This window comes from Alligator sinensis, unplaced genomic scaffold (genome assembly GCF_000455745.1).
Source record: "Alligator sinensis unplaced genomic scaffold, ASM45574v1 scaffold763_1, whole genome shotgun sequence".
Taxonomy (NCBI): Eukaryota; Metazoa; Chordata; order Crocodylia; family Alligatoridae; genus Alligator; species Alligator sinensis.
This window is the reverse complement of record NW_005842744.1, coordinates 80,062-95,584: the sequence shown is the minus strand read 5'-3', so window position 1 is coordinate 95,584 and position 15,523 is coordinate 80,062. Positions and strand designations below refer to the sequence as shown.

Genomic DNA, 15,523 nt, shown 5'->3' with positions numbered 1-15,523 from the left:
GGAAATCTGGGAGTCATAGAGAAGTGGGGCTGGAAGGGACCTCCAGAGGTCATCTATTCCAGCCCCCTGCCTGAGGCAGGATCATCCCTATCCAAACCATCATATACAATCCATAATCTGAACTCTTCATAAGACTACTATCAACATACCATTTTTGCTGCCTTCCAGTTGAATTCAATCTCTCTATTGTTAGTCACTTATAGTTTCCCAGATTTTCCTTTATGTCTAAAATTTTGCTCTCAACAGTCCCAGCTCAGATTAAATTCTGAGAACTTTGAGCAAAGGTCACCCCGTTTTTGAATGGGGTGGAGAGGGGAATGAGGGATAATATTTTTCCTTTCTTATTAAGAAAAAGAACAAACCAAACAACCTTGTGGTTTTTTTAGGGGATAAAATGTATATCTGGTAGTAAATACCCTTTGTTGAATAGAAATATTTTTTTACAGTGAAAAATAGGTTTTGACTGAAGTATAAGACTTTGAAATTCACATATTGTGCATGACCAATACATTTGCTCACCTTTTTCCTATTATGGTGCAGAGCTGAAGAAAGATGTATTTAGGACTGTTTTGTTAAGCAGGCCACTGATCTCAATCTTCCCGAGCAAGGCCATCTCATGGATGGCCTTCTGTTGCTCCACCAGCCTTTCTAGCATGAGGTATGTGGAGCTCCACTGAGTCTCCACATCCTGCATGATTTTGTGCTGCGGGATGCTCAACTCTGCCTGTTTGTCCCACAGCATCTTGCCCCACTTGATGCTGCGGTGGGAGTAGCCTGCCACCTTCCTGCACTTTGAAATGAGCTGGCCGGTTGTGACAGCGCCATCACCAGCGGCCCTGTTCCCTTCCAAGGTGTCCCTGACTGTGAGGTGGAACTTGTGTGCCACACAGTGGATGCCAACAAAGTTGGCATCATGGACTGCCTTGACCGTGTTGACTCTGTTGTCAGTGACCATGAACCCATGGGTGAGCTCGCCCTGCCCAACGAGCCACCCATGCACCATGAATTTTATGGTCCCCATGATCTCCGTTGCCATGTGGGATTCGTCCATCACCTTAGCTTGAAGGAGAGCCCACCGACAGCCTGACTGATGGCACTAGTGCCCTGTAAGGGAGAGGTAGGCATGTTCTCCACCCTGGCTGCTCCAGATGTTGGAGGTGAAGTTCAGGGCCACCTGTGGACCTGCCTTGCACAGCTCCTCCCTCAAGTACTGCCTGCATCCCTCATACAGGGAGGGAACCAGTCCTGCTCATGGTGGTGGATGCAGGCATTTGGTAGGATGGGGCATGAGCACCATGAGCTGCCTGAACCTGGCCACTCAACTAGGGAGAAGGGCTGACCATCCAGAGCAAGCATCTCCCCAGTGCTCTCAGTGATCTCGCTTGCCTTCGCAACGTGCCCCCGTGTGCCCGCCTTTCCTCCACTGTTTCAGGGTGGCCTGCCTCTGCTTCAGGGGGACGGGAGCTTTGGAGCAAGAGGGGGACTTCTTTTTGGACATGCTCCCACTGGTGCCAGGCTGAGGAAGAGCAAGGGCAAGGGTGTGGTGCCTGCAGAGATGCATCAGCATCCCCTTGGTGATGTAGTGTTCCTCCGCCTTGCCTGGCTGGTCTTACATCAGCAGTGCAGGCAGAAAGGATACCTGGGATCCTCTGCCACCTCAAAATGATCCCACACCACACTACCCACTCACTTCTGGGGTGTGGGTATGGATCCTGTCTGATCCCCCTCCTCAGGAGGAAGAGGTATAACAATAGGAGGAGCAGCCTCAGCTGAGCCACTTGCCTCCACAACCTCTACCTCCGCCTCCTCTGAACTGTCTTCCAGGGAAGGAAACCTGGCTCTAGGGGAACTAGGAGTAGAGCACAAACTCAGATTCCTCCTCAGTCCCCAGAATTTCTTTTGCTAGGGAGCTCAGGTCTCTTATTTCCAGATCCAGCTCCTCCTCTGGCACTGGAAGGCTCAGGCTGGGAACTGAGATGAGGGTAGAGGAGACTATCATGCTGATGCTGCTTGTCATGCTGGTGGCGCTGGGAGTTATTATTATGACTGGTGTTATTGGAGGGGGTCCAGATGCAGGCACTGGTCCCACCTCCTTGCTGCCACCAGCTTCAGAAGTCTCATGCCTGCTAGTGCTAGGGAAGAGGCTGCGTCCAAGTTGGAGGGGTGGTGGGGGGAGGGGACTTACAGCTCTCCCTCTGACTCCTCTCCCTCCCCGGCCAGAAGACCTGGCACTTGCCTTTCCAGCATGCTTCATATTTTGTGTGCTGGAAAAAATGTGCGTCTGTGTGAGTGTGTGTTTAATAAATGTGTGTGTATTGAGTGCTTTCCAGCCAAAGCACTGCTTTCTCTTTGTTTGGGTAGGAAAAATAGGAAGAAAAAATAACAGGATTTTTGGGGAAGGGTAGGCAAGGGTAAATAGGAAAGGATTAATGGCAATGGCTACAACTTGGTAGAAAGGCACTACCAAGCTACAAGCCAAGTTTACAGATGCTGCTCTCTGTTGCTGCTCCAGACGCTCACAGATACAGCTGCAAAATGACATACAGCAGTTCACAAACAGCCTTTTTGTGGTGCTTCTCTGTCCCTCCCCCAGAGCACTGGGATTGGAAGGGACCTCAGGGACAGATCGTTGTCACTGGCCAGCTACAGATGTCAGTATCAGAGCAGTCCTCCCCCCCACCCTTAGATTCTCTTTCCTTGCAAGCCTGCCTCCGAAACATCCGAAACATTTAGGAAACATCCAAATCATTTTGGAAGATTTCTGAAACATTTCGGATGGCCCATTTTGTTTTGAAGCTATTTTGGAGCCTTGCATTTTGTTTCAGATTCAGTGTTTCAACCGTCAAAAACGTCCAAATCTGAAACTAAATGAATGCCTGCTGAAATTTGCACAGCCCTAGCAGTAGCACTGAAGCACCTGCAGCACCATAGTATCACAGGACTTGGCTACTACTGTCAAAAGAAACAACGGTGCCAGGCTTGTTTCTGCAGTGTTGCTGGGGCTCTAATACTGCTGCTGCCACCCTGGCACTTGGCTGCCACCATGGGAAGTTTCTCATCCCAGCCTGGGTTGGAGAAAAGTTGGGCTGGGACAGATGATGTGGCTCTGTGGGCCATGTCTGGCATCCCTGATTTAAGATATGTGTATGGTTTCCATATACATAAGGAGAGGTACACTGTGAATGAGGTCAGGAATCCTCACTATCCTCATAGTGAGTCTTTTCTTCACTCACAATGCACCTATTAACCTATGTAGGGATTGAATCAAGAGGGAGAAAGTCCTGATTGGAGCCCATGCCTCATTCATTCTGAATTTCTTATAAAGTAGAGAGTGAACATGGCTAGGAACATTGTCCCATCTTCATTGAAAATGGTTATGATGTCAGCATATACAGTTTTTCATGCAAAGCATCTACAATTTTGGAAACCTTGAAGATTTGATGAGTAAGATAAAAAAATACAAAACAATCTTGGAGGTCATGGGATTTTGAATGCACAGAAGGATAAAGTTTTTCATGCAAGCCTCTATGCATTGTTGAAGACTGGTAAAGAAGCAAGATGTGAAAGAGTTTTGGAGTGGGAGCAGATATTTGTTCGGTGATATTTAGTAATACTCGAATCCCATTTTAAAAGAAGTCTTAAATCACTTGTGAAAAATAGGCAGAACACAGGAAGTGAAGGCTGTGTTCCATGTTTATTTGTCATTAAAAAAAAATATGATCAGCAAGCCAAAATGCTGTGAAGTTCATAAGATAAGTACAATAGAAAGCCATACTGCTTCTAATAATAAAATAATCTTTTTCTAATTGCTTTGTAGGTGGTCTTTGAGGCCTTGCACAATCTGGAGCCTCGTGGGTATGTAGTTGGATGGATAATTGCCATCAGCTTGCTGGTGGGAATTCTTATCTTTCTGTTGTTGGCTGTGCTGTTATGGAAGGTAAGATAATAGTCAGATGCAAAGCAAATACCAAAATTAGTCCTAACCTTGGAATAAAATGTAAATTTGTCTTTCTTTATCTCATGACCTGTACATTTAGTATTTGTTGCTTTAGTAGCTAAATACTCATCTAAATATCATTATAGAAACCATTATAAATCAAAAGAGTTTTCATATCCTTTTCCTTACTAAGGTACAGGGAAACTTCTGCTGTAGAGATGAAATAATAAGCTGGCATTTGCATTGAAGAATGTTAAATATTGAACAATGTATGGCTTTTTCACAACAAAAGAGAATCATTTTTTAAAGTATTGTATCATGCTTAAGTTTTTTAGCTATTTCTTCCTGACTTTTCAGAAGAACTGTGCTCTGATTGAAGTGAAAGGTATAAAGCAATCCTCTGAGAGTTAGCATATGTAGACTTGTCTGGATAAGAGAGACAGGAATCCCCTAAACCAGTCTGTGGTTACTCTTGTTGAGGAGAAGAGGGGAGGAAGGGAAGACAAAGCTTGAATTCTTTAGAACCACTCTTTGAAGACATTTTTAGAGATGTTCCCAAACAAGCTAAGTAACTTGTAGTCCTGATGTGAAAGTCAGTGGTCACTAAGTCAACCTTTACCCCACATAAAATAACGGTTGTAACTCAGGCACTATAATTTGATAAAGGGGGAAGATAGTAGTAGCACCCTGATGGCAGCCACTCTGTGGTCAACCTGGGAAGGCAGGAGCTTGGAACTTTTATGCTGATTCCATAGGAAGGGTGACTGTGCCTTAAGGAAGCGAACCTTTGGGCACAGAGGGAGACAATCCCGATGCGGGGGAAAGGGGGAAAGAGGCTTCCTTGGCTGACCAGAGAAATCCAGAGCAGCCTAAGGGCAAAAAGGGGGGCATATAAGCAGTGGAAACAGGGAGAGATTGCTAAAGAGGAGTATATCTCCTCAGCTCGCAGTTGTAGGGAGGCAGTTAGAAAGGCCATGAAGCTGAGGATGACATCCCAAGTTAAGGATAACAAAAAATTGTTTTTCAGATATATAGGGAGTAAAAGAAAGGCCCAGGGTGGTATAGGACCACTACTGAATGGGCAAAAGCAATTGGTGACAGACAGGGGGGACAAGGCGGAACTCCTCAATGAGTTCTTTGCCTTCTAAATGAGGGGCAAGACAAGTCTCACAATGGAATTGTAGAGAGGCAACAGCAGGGCGCCAGACTACCAAGCATTGACTTTGAGATATTGCAGAGTCACTTGGAAGGACTGGATGTGTTTAAGTCGGCAGGCCTGGATGAGCTCCATCCGAGGGTACTGAAGGCACTGGCTGATGTCATTGCACAGCCACTGGCAAGAATATTTGAGTACTCATGGCGCACAGGTCAGGTCCCGGAGGACTGGAAAAGGACCAATGTGGTCCCTATTTTCAAGAAGGGGAGGAAAGAGGATCCAGGCAACTGTGGGCCAGTCAGTCTCACCTCCATCCTTGGCAAAGTCTTTGAAAAGATTATTAAGGCTCATATATGTGACAGCCCAGCAGGAAAAATTATGCTGAGGGAAACCAGCATGGGTTCATAGCAGGTAGATCATGCCTGACTAATCTAGTATCTTTTTGTGACCAGGTTACAAAACACCTGGACGCAGGAGTAGGGGTAGACATAGTTTACTTAGACTTCAGGAAGGCCTTCGGTATGGTATCCCACCCCATACTGGTGAACAAATTAAGAGGCTGTGACTTGGATGATTACACAGTCCAATGGGTAGCAAATTGGCTAGAGAGTCATACCCCGAGAGTGGTGGTGGATGGGTTGGTATTGACCTGGAAGGACGTGGGCAGTGAGGTACCACAAGGGCTCGGTCCTTGGACCACTGCTCTTCAATGACTTCATCAGTGACTTGGATGAGGGAGTGAAGTGTACTCTGTCCAAGTTTGTGGATGATACAAACTGGGCAGAAGTGGACACGCTGGAGGGCAGGGAACAACTGCAAGTAGATCTGGACAGGTTGGACAAGTGGGCAGAAAACAACAGAATGCAATTCAACAAGGAAAAATGCAAAGTGCTGCACCTAGGGAGGAAAAATGTCTAGCACACCTACTGCCTAGGAAATGACCTGCTCAACAGCACAGAAGTGGAAAGGGATCTTGGAGTCCTAGTGGACTCCAAGAAGAACATGAGTCGTCAGTGTGACGAAGTCATCAGCAAAGCTAACTGCACTTTGTCACACATCAGCAGACGCATGACAAATAGTACCAAGGAGGTGATACTTCCCCTCTATGTGGCACTGGTCAGACCGCAGTTGGGAGTACTGCGTCCAGTTTTGGGTGCTGTACTTCAAAAAGGATGTTGATAGACTCGAGAGGGTCCAGAGGAGGCTACTTGTATGGTTAGGGGCTTACAGGACAAGCCCTATGAGGAGAGACTGAGGGACCTAGACCTCTTCAGCCTCCACAAGAGAAGGCTGAGAGGTGATCTTGTGGCTGTCTACACTAGCAGGGAATAAGGAGCCCAGCTGTGGGTTGCCAGGGCAACTGGAGACAGTCAGCTGACCACTAGGGGCAGGGCCTGGCTCCCTTTATAAACCCTAGGGGCTGGGGCCAAAGGCAGTTCCCCGCCAGCAGCCCAAGAGGAAAGAGCTCTGTCATGGAAGAGAGGGGAGGCCTGACGGCAGGAGCAGCGTTGGGCACTGCTGAGGGATGGAGTAATCCCCAGGTAGGCTTAAATGTTCTTACGGCCAAGCAGCTTCCATTTTAAGTTATAGCCAGAGGGCTTGTGTTTATGTTGCTGTCTGTTAATCCGGTGGTTTGGGTGAGACTATTAGGGGTTGGAGGAGGCCTCATAGGGGACTCACAGTGGAATGTGAGGACTCCAGTGCCAGTGAGGGCGCAGCATTTGCGGTGCATAGACCCCAGCCCCAGAGAGGGGGGGGCAGTTGAGAAGCCCCAGAGAAGGGAGCATTACTGAGGAGCCCCAGTGAGGGCATGGTGAGCCCGAGGGGGCCACGTGACAGAGAGGGCCCCAGAAAGAGGGCAGCAGTATTGAGGAGTGCCCAAGAGGGGGCGAAAGCCCCAGAGAGAGGGCGGCTTGACAGAGAAGACCCCGAGAGAGGGCAGAGCGCCCTGAGGGGGAGCGAAAGCCCCAGAAGCCCCAGCAGGAGGGAGCTTGACAGAGAAGGCCCCGAGAGAGGGCAGAGCACCCTGAGAGGGGGCGAAAGCCCCAGAAGCCCCAGCGAGAGGGCGGCTTGACAGAGAAGGCCCCGAGAGAGGTCAGAGCGCCCTGAGAGGAGGCGAAAGCCCCAGAGAAGAGGGCAGTTACAGAGAAGCCCCAGAGCGGGAGTGGTGAGCCCCTGAAAGGGGGCAGCACTACTGGGGGAGCCCCAGAGAGGGGGGACAGTTGCCGAGGAGCTCCAGAGGAGGGGGCATTATTGGGGACCCCAGAGAGGGGGCGGCGTGACAGGGGAGGCCCAGAGAGAACAATAGGGGGCCTGTGCGTAATTAGACTGAGACATAACATCCATTTTATCGGCGAGGTGTGGACTGCGGTGTAGGGGACGAAATGGAGCCGCAGATAGCGCCCCCTGGCAGCGAGGCAGTACAAGGGCAGCCTCCCGCTAATTAACACCAATTAACCAATTAATAACAAGGCATGGCAGGCGAGTAGGCAGGCGGGTGCCCCCGAAAACGGGGGGCGGGCAGAAACAGGTGTGCGGGCCCCGTTTAGGTCAGCCCAGATCGTGTACCTGTCACAGGGTCACAAGAAATAATGGCCATGAGCTAGCAGAGAGCAGATTTAGACTGGACATTAGGAGGAACTTCTTCACAGTTCGAGTGGCCCAGGTCTGGAATAGGCTCCAAAGGGAGGTGGTGCTCTCCCCTACCCTGGGGGTCTTCAAGAGGAGGTTAGATAGGCATCTGGCTGGGGTCATCTGAACCCAGCACTCTTTTCTGCTTATGTAGGGGGTCGGACTCAATGATCTGTTGAGGTCCCTTCTGACCCTAACATCTATGAATCTATGATTCCCTCTTAAAAATTCAGAAATTTACAAGGTCATTGTAAAGGCTTCCACGAGTGTTGAGGGAAGCAAATCACACAAAGGAACAAGTCCAATGTTATTTTACATCTAGTTGTGGAGCTCCAGCAATATGATTCATACTGTTTAAAAGAGTGTGTTGTACAGTGTGCTGCCCTTGTGCCAGGATTCTGAGGTTAGACTTTCAGTGGTTTTAAAGGACGCATCACCGTAGGTTGGTAGACCACAAAATAAGTGTTTGTTAGAATGATCACATGTGGATTAGCTTTTGTTTGGTGTCTCTTATTTTGAAAAACAGTGTTTTTCTATAATGTGAAGTATTTCTGATTGTGTGATTTTGGCATATCTAAAATATTTTTGCCCTTCTTGGCAGAGACTGTGACAAATCTCAACTACTGAGATGACAAAATAATTTCCAGAATGGTGAAGTATCTTATATGAAAGGCCTGGGGCTTGATTCTGGTGATACATAATTTTGAAATAAGTATGTATTGCTGTGATATATTGATACCCATAAGATTGATATTTATAGCTGAGTTTCTGAAGTTGAGACCCTGTACTACAGGATGCATTTGAAGATATTCTAGTTAATAGGAATAGGAACGCTTATCGTGTTTCTTCAGCAGACCACAATACAGTTCCATACCATAGAATAAACATCAATTAGACTGAGAATCAAGCCCTTTGAGCATGTAAGAGCACTGGAGTTATTGGCTAGTCAGGCATATACACAGAAGCTGCTATTTTGAATAAATAATCTCTGAGAGGCAGCAGGTAATAAAAAATACTACTTAGTTTTTATCATCATAAACAATTCCTTGCAGCTGAGGGTGATTGTCTTACATGATTGTTATTTTCACCCATAGATTTCAAAGGGCTCAAAGGAAGGAAAGTATCATTGTCTCTATTTTACAGGGAAGTTGAAACATAGCAAGGAGAGATAATTTGCCGCAAAGTCAGTTACCAGACCAATATCAGAATTGGGAATAGAACCCAGGTCTCCAAAGTTAAAATCCAATGCTGTGTCTACTAGGCCACATGGATTAGGCAACTGTGGCCTCTACTACTGTACAGTCCAATGGCTGGGGAACTGGCTGTCTGAGGTTGGACCCAGAGAGTGCTAGTTGATGGAACTGAATCCACATGACATTCAGTGGCTAGTGGTGTCCCCCAAGACTCCATTCTCAGACCTGTACTCTTTAATGTGTTCATAAACGATCTGGACACTGGTGTCAGAAGCGGACTGGCTAAGTTAACTGACAACACCAAACTTTGGTAAAGAGTATCCACGCTTGAGGATAGGCTGGTGATCCAGGCTGACCTTGATAGGCTTGCAAGGTGGGCGGATGAAAACCTGATGGCATTCAGTATAGAGAAATGCAAGGTGCTCCACCTCAAGGGGAAAAAAACCCGACATCACACTTATAGGCTCAGTAATGCTACACTCACTACCACCATGACCGAAAGCGACTTGAGGGTCATGACTGACCACAAGATGAACTTGAGCCACCAGTGCAATACTGCAGCTGGCAAAGTGAACAAAACCCTGGCTTGCATCTACCGATGCATATCGAGTAAGACCCAGGATGTCAACCTCCTGCTGTACTTGGCCTTGGCAAGGCTGCAGCTGGAGTACTGCATCCAATTCTGGGCTCCACAATTTAGGAAGGACATGGAGAAGCTTGAAAGAGTCCAGAGGAGAGTCACACATGATCAGAGAGCAAGAGAACAGGCCTTATGAAGAGAGGCTGTGAGCTATGGGACTCTTCAGCCTGGAGAAGCACAGACTCAGGGGTGACTTGGTGGCAACCTATAAGTACATAAGGGTTATGCATCAGGATCTGGGGGAACACCTGTTCACCAGAGCACCCCAGGGGATGACAAGGTCCAGCAGTCACAAACTCCTGCAAGACCGTTTTAGGCTGGACGTAAGGAAAAACTTCTTTACTGTCCGAGCCCCCAAGGCCTGGAACAGACTCCCCCCAAAGGTGGTGCAAACACCACTCTGGATGCTTTTAAGAAACATTTGGATGCTTATTTTGCTGGGATCCTTTGACCCCAGCTGACTTCCTGCCCTTGGGGCAAGGGGCTGGACCTGACGATCTTACAAGGTCCCTTCCAGCCCTAATGTCTATGAAATCTATGAAATTATTAAAGTGACACAGTTAATTTTGGTTTTGTTACAGAGGAATATAATTAAAAGTGAGGCCTTACTAGTGTCAACCTGTAGTTTGCTTTTAATAGTCCTTTGAAACCATAAATTTAAATATATATATATTTTAATAACCTTGGCAAGTAGAGAGTGAAATGTTCCTGGCAATATTAAAAGTGGTGTGTGATAAGACTGACATGGAAAAGTTGCAGTTCTTAATTGGCTGACTATAAAGATGTATTAGCCAAAATTGGCTGAGCACATCCTGCAATAATTCACAGATTTTATGTATTAAAAAGTCAAGATTTATATAAAATAAAACAAAGAGCTGGAAAGCTAGAACTGTAACAAGAACCTGTGTAACAATATGATTGGGCCTTACCAGAAACCAAATTTTGGGGTCTTCCAAAGTCAGCATCAGTATGTGGTGACATTTGATGATTGCTTGCTTTGCTAGAATAAAAGTGGTTTCATCCTTATTCAATTACCATGGATTACCAAATATTTAGACACATTATTCTAGTGTTTGATTTACACATTGTGTGCCGTTCGCTTCCTGCTTAAGTGGGTATAAATCTATGGAACTGAGGTCATTTTATTCAAGATGTGACCAAATTCTTCTTCCCTGACTCAGGAACAGGGATCCTGGTTTTCCCTGATATAAAATTGCAAAATCTCTGATTAAAAAAAAAATAATTGCAAATTCTCTCATAAAAACCCCAAAATCCATTATTAAAATTAAAGGCTCCCCACAGTCCCCCTGACCCTGCTGGTGCCCCCCTCCCCCCCCCCACAGCCTGCCTGGTGCCCATCACATCCCACCCACAGCCCCTGCTCCCCCAGCCCTACAGGAGAAGGCCCTCAGCTGCCAAGGCTACAGACCTGGATCCACAGCCCCCTGCCCCCACTCCCCCTGCTACCTGCTGTGGGCGGGGGGGAGGGGAGCGCTGACTCCTTGCCACTGCATGCACTCCTGAAGGGGGCAGGGGGACCTGCACCCCCCAGATCTGTGCCCAGGGCAGGCACAGGCTGAGGGCTCGGACTCCAACCCTGCTGCCCTCCCTTGGAGCCTCCATAGCCTGGTGGGCACAACCTGTCACAGCAGGGAAGAGTGGAGCCACACGGAGAAGCTGCTCGCCATTGTGAGGTCTGCGCTGCCCTGGCAACACACCCCTCGCATGTGCCATTGCTTTGAGGGGCGCAGCCCCGTGCTACTGCTCTCACTGCAGCCCCGCACGCAGGAGGTGTGTCACCAGGGCAGCGCAGAGCTCACAGCTTATCCGTGCTGCTCCGCTGCTCCCTGCTGTGCTGGGTCATGCCCACTGGGGTGTGAAGGGCCCAGGGGAGGGAAGCAGGGCAGAACTCACAGCAGCAAGCAGCTTCTCCACGTGGCTCTGCTCTTCCCTTCCTCCCTACTTCCCTCCCCACATGGAGTGCTCCACATGGAGTTCCCACCCAGCCAGTGGTGTGTGGACTTGGAGCGATGTGCTATCAGCCCAAGCAGGCTCTGTACTTCCCTGTGCAGCTTCCCTGTAGGGCTGATAGCATGCCACTCCCAGTCCTCGCACTACTGGCTGCACGGGCACTCCATTTGGGACTTTCCCCAAAACCTTCCCGCTCCCTCATCCCCCAGCCGGCTTCCCGCAGAAGTGCCTGCCCGGCCAGCTTCCCGCAGAAGTGCACACTGTTGGCCCTTCAGGGAAGCCACACAGGGAAGCATGGAGCCCACTTGGGCCAATAGCACACTGCTCCTGCTCCACACAGCACCGGCTGGGTGGGCACTGCTGTGAGAAGCTGGCTTGGGACTGAGGGATTGGGGCGGTGTTGGGGAAAGATCCACATGGAGTGCCTTCCCAGCTGGCGGCACATGGACCTGGAGTGGTGTGCTGTCGGCCTGAGCAGGCTATGCGCTTTCCTGTGTGGCTTCCCTGAAAGATCGATAACACACCACTCCTGGTCCACATGGCGCTGGCAAACACTCCATGTGGGATTCCCCCAACACCTCCCTGCTTCCTCAGCCCCCACCCACACATGCCCTGCCCTGCCCCTATCTTCCCTGCTGGCTCTTCCCCCAGCCCTGGAAATCACCCACACCGGCCACCCCGGGCCTCCCCCCCCAGCCCTTCTGGTGCCTCCCAGCCATGACTTGCAACCTGCAGCCCTGCCAGAGGGGGCCCCCAGCAAGCACCACTTCATTAGGCTCCAGGAACGAACAGTGAGCCTGAGCCAACCTGTGAGTGACTGAGGCCCAGTGCTTTCCCCATCTCCCTCCCCCTCCGGACAGGGTTGGGGGTTTCCTGCTGTTTTTGCAATTAGCTCTTGCAGGCTGGAGCTCTGCCTGCCTGCAGATCTCTTTGCAAAAGTGGGAAATCCACAGGTATCTCTGCTAAAAGGGAAAATTAGTTTTTTCTCTGATAAAGTCAGGAAATCCATGGTTTTCTCTGTTTTTCTATGGGAAATGGAAAACCCGGATCCCTGCTCATGAGAGTGGTTGCTTGACTGACCCTGAGGGAGCTTGTAAAGCACATTAGCAAGACTTGTCTTTTTGTCTGTAATGTTTTGTTTAAATATCCCGAAGTTCTGCCCTGACTCCTCCTTCCAAGTCTGCTGCATTCCACTTTGTGTTTATCCCAGGTCCCCATGCCCCATTCAACCTCCCTTCTCTGCTTCCCACTTCCATCTCTTCTTCCAGTGCCACCCTAATTATAGCCATTCCCACACATTCTTTCCTTGGTCATATCCAATCTGATAAATAATTCTTATGCATCCACTGAAGGGTAGGGCTAGAATTCAGAGTGACCTAGACAAACTGGAGGATTGGGCCAAAAGAAATATCATGAGGTTCAACAAGGACAAGTGCAAAGTCCTGCACTTAAGGCAGAAGAATCCCATGCATCGGTAGCCATGACTGGCTGGGCAGCAGCTCTGCAGGAAAGAACCTGGGTTGTTACTGTGGACAGTAAGATGGATATGAGTGAGCAGTGTACCCTTGTTTCCAAGAAAGCTAACAGCATACTGGGCTGTACTAGTAGGAGTGTTGCCAGCAGATTGAAGGAGGTGATTATTTCCCTCTATTCTGCACTAGTGATGCCACACCTGGAGTACTGTGTCTAGTTTTGGGCTCTCAACTTCAGAACCAATGTGGACAAATTGGAGAGAGTCCAGCAGAGGGCAACTCAAATGGTTTGGGGGCTAGGGCACATGACTTCTGAGGAGAGGCTGAAGGAACTGGGCTTATTTAGTCTGGAGAAGAAAAGACTGAGGGGGCATTTAATTGCAGCCTTCAACTACCTGAAGGGTGGGTCCAAAGAGCATGGAGCTATACTGTTCTCAGTTGTGGCAGATGACAGAACAAGGAGCAACGGTCTTAAGTTGCAGCAAGGGAGGTTTAACTTGGATATTACAAAAAGCTCTCTCATTAGGAGGGTGGTGAAGCACTGAAACAGATTACCTAGAGCAGCGGTTCCCAAACTCTGATTGCGCACCACCAATTTAAGACGATACAACCTTAAGTACCACCAGCAAATTTTTGTCATATAAAGTATTTATAATATATCTGTTAACATGTACCACTGACAGGTTGTCTGCATACCACTGGTGGTATGTGTACGACAGATTGGGAACCACTGACTTAGAGAGATGGTGGAATCTCCATCCTTGGAGGTTTTTAAGGCCCAGCTTGAAAAACCTTGGCTGGGATGATATATTTGGGGATGGTCCTGCGCTGTGAAGGAGGTTGGACTAGATGACCTCCCTTTCAACCCTACTTTTCTATGATTCTATGACTTATTAGCATTTAATTTATTGATTTGTTCTAAAACTTCTTCTGTTGTCACTTCAATGCAGTCTAACTCTTTAGACCTATCTACTATAAAGGACTGATCTGGCAAGGAATTTTCCCCCATACTTTTGCAGTAAAAAAATGTAAAGAATTAATTTACTGTATTTCATGGTGTATAGGTTGATGTGGTATGTAAGTCGACCCCACTTTTCTGATCCAAAAAGTTAGGAAAATCATAGATCCATTATATAAATCCACCTAACTTTTTGGATTAGAAATATAGTGTTGACTTATACTAGCCCCTGCACATCCTCACTGTGGGCTAGGAACCCTGGGAATGGATGTGTGCTGCAGTGCTACTTGCAGGGAATGGGCCAGGCTCAGTACTTAGTTGGCGTGGCCCTATTCCCTGCGAGTGGCACTGCCTGGGCTGTGCCAGCTGAGCACCGAGCCCTGTGCCACTCTCAGGGGGTAGGGGTGCACCCGCCAAGCCTGGCCCTATCTGATATGAACAACGCTGCTGAGCACTGAGCCTAGGCCTGTCCCCTGTGAGCAGTGCTGGGTTCAGTGTTCAGCTGGCGTGGCCAGGCTTGGTGCTCAGCTGGCACAGTCTAGATAGTGCTGCTCACAGGGGATGTGGCCACGCCAGCTGAGGATTGAGTCTGGCACCATCCTCATCCCCTGCGAGTGGTGTCGGGCTTGACACTTAGCTGGCGTGCCTCCATCCCCTGCGAGCAGTGCTGCCTGGGCCATGCCAGCTGAGCGCTGAGCGCTTCCCTGTCCTCTGTGAGTGGCACTACCCTGCGCCGAGCCCAGCTGTGCCAGCGGAGTGCTGAGCCTGGCACTGCTCACAGGGGCTGGGGCTGGGCTTGGCAGTACCGCTCCCAGCAGACAGGGCCAGGCTTGGTGATTGGCTGACACACCCCAGTCAGGTAGAGTGCTGGGCCCAGCACCACTTGCAGGGGACGGTGATACGGTGTACAAGTTGAGGCTGAATTTTTAGAGTTAAAAAGTGGCCTCAGAAACTTAAGTTATACACTGTGAAATATGGTAGCTCCTCTGCTATGGCCTTTTATCTTCTCTGAGTACACCTTTTAAACAGCTTCCAAGCTGCTTTGTAGGATTTTTATGTTTTTGATTACCACTTTAAACTTCTTTCTAACTTCCTCATTTTTGTAGAATTTCTCTTTCTAAAGTTATATACTGGTGTGGTGAACTTTTCTGGCTTATTCCCTCTTGCTAGAATGTGAAATGTGATTATACTGTGGTCACTATTACAGAGTGGCTCACTCTTGAACCAGGTCCTATGTGTTACTTAGGATTAAGTCCAGAATTACTTTTCCCTTTGTCAGTTCCAAGATGAGTTGTTCTAGAAAGCAGTCACTTATCATCAAGGCTGAACTCCTCAACGAGTTCTTTGCCTCAGTGTTCCTAAGTGAGGGGCAGGACAAGTCTCTCACTGGGATTGTAGAGAGGCAGCAGCAAGGCGCCAGACTTCCATGCGTAGACCCTGAGATGGTGCAGAGTCACTTGGAAGAACTGGATGCCTTTAAGTCGGCAGGCCCGGATGAGCTCCATCCGAGGGTGCTGAAGGCACTGGCCGACATCATTGCAGAGCCACTGGCGGGAATATTTGAA

At 48.6% G+C, this 15,523-nt stretch overlaps 1 protein-coding gene across 1 annotated transcript in view; it reads left to right on the top strand.

The window, feature by feature from the left end:
- ITGA9 (integrin subunit alpha 9) overlaps positions 1-15,523 on the top strand; it is a 373,158-nt gene that overhangs the window by 329,185 nt on the left and 28,450 nt on the right. Inside the window, exon 27 of the mRNA XM_014525097.2 lies at positions 3,818-3,937. Coding sequence (XP_014380583.2) covers positions 3,818-3,937 — 120 coding nt within the window. The remainder of the gene's footprint in view (positions 1-3,817; positions 3,938-15,523) is intronic.